Below are 8,550 nucleotides of genomic sequence, written 5' to 3'. Positions count from 1 at the left end.
TCTCAATTATATTCAAAAGCATTTACAAGATATATATCCATGATTTTTCAATTCTTCACATTTCACATAAATTCATAAAATCATTATCAACATCTGTAATGACCCGAAAAATTTCGTGCAAAAACCCGAGTACTACCTCAGATTCTTGAGAAGTTATTTGTGGGTTAATTAGCGCTAAACTCGATTGCTTGTGAAATTAGCATCAATCACTTTAAATTTGATCTGCAAGACTTAAAACCTATAGAATCGTTAGCGCTATGTTAATCTGAAATCTGGGATTCAACGCTAAATCCAGTTGCTCTCGAAAATTTTTAAAATCTTTGGATCCGACCTGGACCGCGCGTCGAAAGTCTGATAGCGATAATCTTAGGCTGTTATGGTCACCTTGTTGGGCTTGACCACCAGCTCAAAAATCAAGTCTAGATGATGTCCTGGGTCGATTTATTTGAGTCTGAAGTAAAGAGTGTGAGAACAGTGAGAAATTAAATATGATTTTATGAAATCTGACTCGTGTCACTTGCACGGTGATTTTAAACAATCTGACCGTTGGATTCTGACCTAATTTCACCCTCGGATCAGGGAAGATGGCCCAGGCATGTCATAGTGCTTGTGGACCTGATCGAGTTTCGGTGACCGTTGAATTGAGAGTGGTCTGCCACGGCTGATCTGTGAATCTGATCAGTACAAAAACTCAATCTGACCTAGATCCATGGTCAGTGAGCTTAAGTCCGACCGCACGTAGAAAAGGACCACTGGAAGCACTCCGTTGGATCGAGAGAGGCCTGATTTGGTTATAACCTAAGTATACCTTGGCCTTGGGGCTATTTTCATCAATGTTAGGCCTATATATAGACCTTAAAACTCTCACTCTCTATGCCATACGAATTTCCTAAACCCTAGCTAAGAGAGAGAGGAGAAAAGAGAGAGAAAGTGAGAGAGAAGTTGGTGAATCATCTTGAGATTCTTCCTTGTTACTCTATATCCCTAAACCGTCACTTCTGAATCGTTATTCCGGCGATTCTAAGTTCATTCTTGGGTAAGTTAATCTAACCATAGTCTGTTTTAGAGCTTAGAATAGTCTATGTGTTGTTGTAGCTCATTTCTATTCTTACCTTAGGTTATCTAGTCGCCGTTGACGAAGACATATCGTCTGAATCAGTTCTGTGCGTTCTTTCTGGTTTAAGGTGCGGACTATATTGGTATAGGTTATGGTTTTCAAGGTTTTCAATGTCAGATAATGATTTATTATTGTTGTGGGTGTAATTCACATACCAAATGTTATGTTTATATTGCGTTCCTGATATATATGAGATGTGTTGAGAATTGTGTATTCCTTGTGTATGTAGAAAATATCATATACGTATAAAATACGAGTATGTGTTTGCCATGATTATCTGTCGTGTACTTATGCTAGTTGTACGTGTGGCAACTCCTTGGCAAAAGGAATTGTCCAGATGTGCATTATCACCAACATGTGTCATATATGTTGGAATATGTAGTCTAAGTGTTTGTAGAAATGTCTGAATGGTCTAAAGTGTAATATATTATCCTATTTGCGGGCGTTGAGAAGAGATTCTCAATTCTCATATTGGCGTGTATGAGTTCCTACATTCAATTTATATTCTTTATTGTTTAACTTCAAGCACTACTTATGTTGAAATCTATGTTAAGTTGATATTCTTCCAATGCTCACATACTGTATGATTTGGGTTGTTGTTCCATTACTGTTCTAAAGTGTTGATATGAATATCTGTTATAATGGAATATGTTTGGGACTATGGAATAGTTCAGGAAATCGGTAATCGGCCTTGAGTTCGTGGCTGAGGTTGCTTTCGCCATGAAAGACGTGTTTGACGAACCCGAGTCGTATTAGAGTTGTCGACAGTGGTATAGCCACACGGAGTGTTTGCGCACTCTATGTTGTTCAACTCAACGTGCGCTCGTGCTAGTCGAGTCCGTCAAGTAACCCGATTGTCCCGATGTATGTTCACCATGTATAGACACTATTGCTTGAATCTAGGGTACCAAACTTACCGATAAAATCTCATTAACCATTGTACCTTGATCCACTAAGACTCATGAGCCGGACATGGTGGTATGGGACACCGTGGTCGAGCTGTCGGCCTACGCTGGGGTGACGAGCCTCCCCGTAGTGACCAGTGAGCACACCAGACTCGTGAGCCGATTATGGTGGTATGGTACACTATATTCGCGTTGTTGGCTTACATTGATTGGTGACAAGCCCTTTGTAGTGACCTCGAGCATACCATGATATTGCATTAAGGCGACGAGCCTTAGAGTAGTAACTAAGGTATGATAGGCATGCATTGATTGGTGACGAGCCTTTTGCAGCGACCTAGAACCATATGATCGTATGAGATTGCCTAGGACTGACGACCCTAGTATGGATCACTGTGTGGAAATTGATATGAGGAAGGTACCTTAGCTTCCCAATCCTGCTGTATGGAAAGGACTAATAACAACTTGGTAATCATGTTCATGCACCGCATTGCATGTGCATAGAAATCCTTTGCACTGCGGGAGGTTGTCATGCGTACCATAAGATGAAGACGCTGAGGGAGTGCAGGCAAGGGCATGCATCATTTATACATACATCCTTGCATTAACAAGAGTACTTTAGACTTGTTTAATTGTATTGCCTTATCATTACTGCTTGATTGATTTGATATCATGTTAACTTTTACTGTATAGTTCCACTGAGTTGATCACTCACTCCCACATTCTGGGACGGTGTTTCAACACCAACTAGACTCTGTCTTAGATGCAGATGTTGACGCGACCCCTGAGGCAGAGCAGGAGTTCGAGGATGATGAGGCCGCGTTTTCCATCATGCAGTTCTCAGGCGGGTTCATGTGAGCCATGTCCTGATCGACGGGGATTCTGGGTTTTCTTTTGGGATAGATGAATTTCATTTTGATACTTGTAATTTGAATATAAACACTTGTAATTATGACCTGGCAGAACATACATATCATAGGGATTTACACATGTACACATATATTTCTTTAAGTTTTCCGCTTGCGTTTTTCACTTATCCCTGGATTATGTTTGTAGTTTGGCTTAATCTATTCCATGTTTTATGCACTCATACAGACAACATACATCTATCATTAATTATGTTGCATAAGTGATGTTTTGGAACTCGGAAGCTGAGTTATGCTCAATCCCTGAATTCCAGGGTGTTACAGCATCACATGTATATATCATTTATTTCTCCCATTTTTTGTCACAAGTTAACAAAGGAAGAATTCATAATAAAGAAGCATTATTAGATGATGGATGAATGAAACATAAGTATATCATCATTAGTAATACAAGTCAAATGAAACAAATAGTTTAGCAAGTAGTGGAGCAAATAGTGTAGAACATAGTGTAGCACCAAAATATCCAAACTTAAAGTTATTACAACCCAAGATAATGAAAATATCTAAGAAATATCAAGTAAACATGATAAAATGACTGAAATATTAAGCAAATAGTCCAAGTCAGAAACTTAAATTATTACAAATTATTCAGACAAAGCAGGCATCTCAAGATTAATTGTTTTCAGGCTATTGCTTAGCCAAAATCCAATTTTCATCAGCTAGTGACTCATATACATTAGCCGGTTCTATCTGAGAAGCGAAGCAAACATAATTGCAAACATTTTCTAATTGTCTTCTGCTTTGAATACCAGTATGAGGGTTACCAAATATTTGATTAGTTGGATGATCTTTGACTAACCTTAACTCAGTATTATCAGATTTAGATGATGGTTCTGGTTAATTAATCAAAATGATATCATTATCGCTATCGTCTTGATCAAAACTAAGAATAATCGATTGATCATCAATTACTACGTTTATAGATTCTTGTGTAACCCAATTATTTTATTTGGAACTCGGTATGCTCAACTGTTTAAAGTATAACCTAAGAATATTCTCTCACCGCTTTTAGCTTCAAATTTGCCCAAATTTTCTCGATCACGTAAAATAAAGAATTTGCTTCCAAAAGTTTGGAATTATTTAACAATAGGCTTTTTCTCAAACCATAATTCATAAGCCGTTTTATTTTTACCTGCTCTTATATAAACACGATTAATTATATAACATGCAATATTAACAGCTTTGGCTCATAAGTATTTAGGAATGGGCTTGAATAGGAACGGGCATATCCTTTATTGTTACCATTTAGGTTTAAGTCTTGAGATGCATGCAAATTCCATCTAACTTACAGACTGCCTTTTAAAATTTTTCATTTACAGGGAGGATGCTGTGGCATTTATGGTGCCAACTATCATGAATGGATTATTAGTATGGAGGTACGGTTATGATTTTCCATGAACTAGATCATCATTCATGAAAATGATGACCTCATTAAGTTTTTAATTTCTACAGGTTTACTGTTCATGCACATAGGCAGCCATCTAATGCCGCCACATCTGCTAGCATGGCACGTATGTGTGAATTCATCATGTGGCTCCATTCTGTAGATGCACCAGCCCTAAAATTAGGCTTGTCCACTCATCATGTTGGCCCGGCATTAGAAACAAGGGAACAACTAAGTTTTGTTGCCCATTTGTTCTCTACATTGTCTCACGTGATCACTGGACAGATCTGATTTATAGACGAAGGCATCTATATGGTGGGACCTGTCTGATGGTTATCTTGGATTTCATACCTTTGTGCCTCGCTGGCACATGTGGTGGCATTTAGATGGGTTACCTTATACATGTATATGCTTAACACACCACTAAACTCTATATGTGAGCCTCCTTTTTGAAGAGATCTTCTGCATATATATTTTAAAGCACTGATAACTGAAGCCTGACCAGAGTAATTAGATTTGGCCAAGCTCATAATTGATTGGCCAGTTATGGGACCCGGACGCGAATCAGCTATCCATGGTTCGCTATTCAATGAAACCTGATTGTTTATTTATTTGTTATTGTTTTGCAGGATGCTTAGAATGCTATCAATGACTCTGACTGGTAAGCCATTTGGGGTTCGCAAATTTCAGGTTTGTCAAAATGCGTGTACATGGTATTTTTTTTTTTAATTTTACTATATGCTCCTGTCAGGTAAATGGATCTGAAATAGACAAATAAGATGCAATTGGGCTGCTAAAGGAGCTGGCTTTACTAGGAAAAACCCTAAAGTGAAAACCAAAACCAAAACATGGTGGTCCTGAGAAATGGTAGTTCAGATAGTATGGGTATGGGATCAAAAGTCAACAGCTGTTCAGACTCTTGCTTACCATGAATATGAAAATTATCCATGGAGCAAGCCTCTCATGCAAGCTATTTGGATGTATTATTCCTGCCATTGAAAACATAAGTTCCTCCAATCGCAAAGAAACAAAAATGGATACAAATGCATGTAACTGCATGTCATATCTTTCTTACAAGATTGAAACTAAATAATTTGTGTTGCACTACCAAAAAATAGGGCAACGCCGACAGCTAAAAACTGTTGGCATTGACCTTCCTCGATGGATTTTAGCCTCGGGAAAGGGGGCGTCAGTGTTACTCGCCGACGGTTTAAAGCCGCCAACATTTCTGATGACCAAAACTATCAGCATTTTCGACGGCCAAAGGCGATGGCATTTCCGACAACTAAGGCTGATCGCAAAAGCCGTCAGCTAAAAAGCCATTCACCGATGATTTTAGCCATCGGCGTTTCTCATTAAGTGAAAAAATAATAATAATAATAATGGATTTCCTAATCCGTGCACACATCCAAAACTAGCTTAATACCCATTTCGAAAACATGCATTGTATACCCATGTTAAACAATCATACCTTCTCTTTTGGGCTTTGTTTTTTTTTTTTTTTTTTCTTTGTGATGTTTATTTGTCCTTTTTTTCAAAAGACTAAAGAACTAATGACACTATATATGAAATCATCTATGATAAATTTAAATGTCTGTACTTCATCCCATGCATCTTTTGTGTTGCATATATTGGAAAAATTATACAAGGAGATGAACTACAAAATGCAGCAAGATTTAACTAGCCATGTACAGGCGGGCCTAAATCAAATGGCATCAGCTGCATTAATATTACTTCTTTTTCATAGCCTATTCAATTTGGGAAGTAGAAAGATATCCTTGCCACATTTATTTGAAAACTAAAATAATTGTGTTTTTTTGGAAAATTTAAATAACTCAGGGTGACTTCTATTACCAAAATAGCTTTAGTTTTTTTTTAAAAAAAATTAATACACACATTTTAATTTAGTAGTATATACTTCCAAAATAACATTTTTTTAATTGCTTCTTAAATCCCTCATAAAAAAGGCTCGGCCTCATTGCATGTTCTATTTATTGGTTTTCTTGCCCTGAACCCAAATTGCTATAAGAAAGCTAAGATGATGGCGATTATTGTTTTCTTGTCCACGCTTATGTTCTGTATTTGTTTTGGTTACTGAATTTCCATCATTTCCCCAGTCACGTGCATTGCATGGAATTATTTCTTTGTGGTAAACAAAGGACAAAAGATCTAGTGCATGGATTAAAAAAGTGTATGTAAAAAACCATTTCTTTGGGATCCAATTAAAATGATGTATGCACAAACCAATCAGATTTAGTCTGACAACTAGTAATATATTTCCCATTTTAAATATATTAAAAGATTTTAACTTGAGATATGGATTTGGATGACAGCATATTCCATGGAAGAAGCTGAGTTTCTTTGTGATCGTGTTAGTATCATGTTTGGTGGCAGCATGCAGTGCATTGGTAACTCAAAAGAGGTATTTAGCATGACCGAATAGTCATGGTGCGTTTGGATGCATTAATGAATTGAATTGCAATTATTAATCTAACAAAGCAGAAATAACCAAATTGTGATTTGATTAGCATTCATATTGAGGGTGTGGGCTCTACGATGCAGTTCCATTACTTTCAAGTTGGACCTTAAAGAAATGTAACCTTGAGTATGGATGCTACGAAACATCGAGAAATTTACCACCTCCTCTTGATTCAAAAGTTTGCAATTCAGTTCACTGGTGCATCCAAACATTGTTTCATGAATTAAATCTATGGCAGCTACATGTTTCTTCTTAATATCATTTCCTTCTTATTAGACGATAGATGTAGTTGACCCTTGATCTGTTTTTGATAAGATAGTTCCCGTTGTCGATTTGCATATCATCAAAGAAAGAATTAGTCTGCTTGGTCAACGCTCAAAATAATTTTTCAGAAAAATACTGACTCTAGTATGATTGCATCAAGCCATGGTCACTTGAGCCATTTGCCAACTGCTTTCTTGATTCTGAAAATCGATTGTTGTTATAGACTTACATTGTTTTCACCTTATTTCTTTTGGGATTGTATGGATTGTCAATCAAACTGAATTGAATAATTCAATTCAGTAAAGAGTAAATAAACAAAAGTGGCCCGGCTAGCCTCAGTCCATTAATTCATAGTGAGGTGCAGCCCCTCCAACTGCAAATCACTATCATTTCAACTCCAACTTGAAATTCCCATATTTGCAATTACGTGTTTGGTTACAATTTCAAATTAAAACCGTGCCATCCCCACTTTGGCCATTTCCAAGTGATTTGAATGAATTGCAAATCAGTTTCATGAGTCCCACAAAACACCCCTTGGTACACTTTAAGATCTTTTTCTCTGTGTCACAGCTTAAAACAAGATATGGAGGATCATGTGTATTGACTATCTCAACAAATCCCAATCACAACAAGGACGTCGAAGACATGGTAAGCGGCCTCTCTACGAATTCGGTGAATCTTTTCCATAGAATCATGGTTGCTCATGCTAATATGCTTTTGATATACCCTATGTTATGGTTTGGGCATATGTGACTTGGATGCTGGTAATTTCTCCTTTTAAGTTTCTATGTCAGGGATGCTGCGATGTCTTTTAGGACAAACCATGGTATCCGTTTTTCTTTTTTCTTGTTACTATCTTCTATTATTTGGTTCATTAAACAATTTCCGGCCAAGTAATTATGGGAGTGACATGATCATTGGCATGGATCTTGTGCACACATGGACAAAAAGATATGTAGATTTCGGATGCTGCTAGCAAGCCCTACGCAATCCAACAATGAGATTGGAAAGTTATTCTGGCTCGCATCTTTTCAGGTCAGGGATTTTGCGATGCAGTAAGATGCCAAGGCAGTGAGAATATCACTGGTACAGGCACATGCTATTGTAGGTTAAAAATGCAAATTCTTCTCCATACAAGCACTTGACCTTTTTTCCACTGGAATGCCACTTTTTGACTCTTTGTTTTTTTCCTTATATGTGCAGGATATTGATCAATTGCACCTAAATTGAGGCCCACAAGCACAAGATATTGGTCAATTGTGCTAGACCGTGGACCACATGGAGGATTTTTATTTTTTTTTAATGTATTGAAGACCATTTTCAACTTATTGTTGTAAATATTATATATATTTTTTTTATTGTGAAGTAATATATTTTTTTTGTTTAATATTCAGTTTTAATTGTATTGCAATATTTTTTAGCTTTCAAATATTAAAAAAAATACAAGTTTCAATTGAATTATATATATATATTACTGG

At 36.9% G+C, this 8,550-nt stretch overlaps 1 protein-coding gene across 1 annotated transcript; it reads left to right on the top strand.

Moving 5' to 3' along the window:
* The first annotated feature begins 5,490 nt into the window (after positions 1 to 5,490).
* LOC131248131 (uncharacterized) lies at positions 5,491 to 8,302 on the top strand. Its single transcript, XM_058248207.1, has 4 exons — positions 5,491 to 5,635; positions 6,663 to 6,751; positions 7,643 to 7,720; positions 8,276 to 8,302. Exons 1-4 carry the CDS (start codon positions 5,491 to 5,493, stop codon positions 8,300 to 8,302), a joined length of 339 nt encoding a protein of 112 aa, XP_058104190.1.
* The last annotated feature ends 248 nt before the right edge of the window (positions 8,303 to 8,550 follow it).

This window comes from Magnolia sinica, chromosome 1, assembly GCF_029962835.1.
Source record: "Magnolia sinica isolate HGM2019 chromosome 1, MsV1, whole genome shotgun sequence".
Lineage (NCBI taxonomy): Eukaryota > Viridiplantae > Streptophyta > Magnoliopsida > Magnoliales > Magnoliaceae > Magnolia > Magnolia sinica.
The sequence above is the reverse complement of the archived record's forward strand: the minus strand, read 5'-3'. Positions and strand labels throughout refer to the sequence as shown.

Bases quoted from the DNA above. Each gene is read 5' to 3' on its own strand.
- LOC131248131 (XM_058248207.1), top strand. From the start codon at position 5,491: ATGGATTTTAGCCTCGGGAAAGGGGGCGTCAGTGTTACTCGCCGACGG. The intron at 5,636-6,662 runs GTCAGCTAAAAA...TTTGGATGACAG, and splicing joins TAAGGCTGATCGCAAAAGCC to CATATTCCATGGAAGAAGCT. The intron at 7,721-8,275 runs GTAAGCGGCCTC...TTATATGTGCAG, and splicing joins ACAAGGACGTCGAAGACATG to GATATTGATCAATTGCACCT.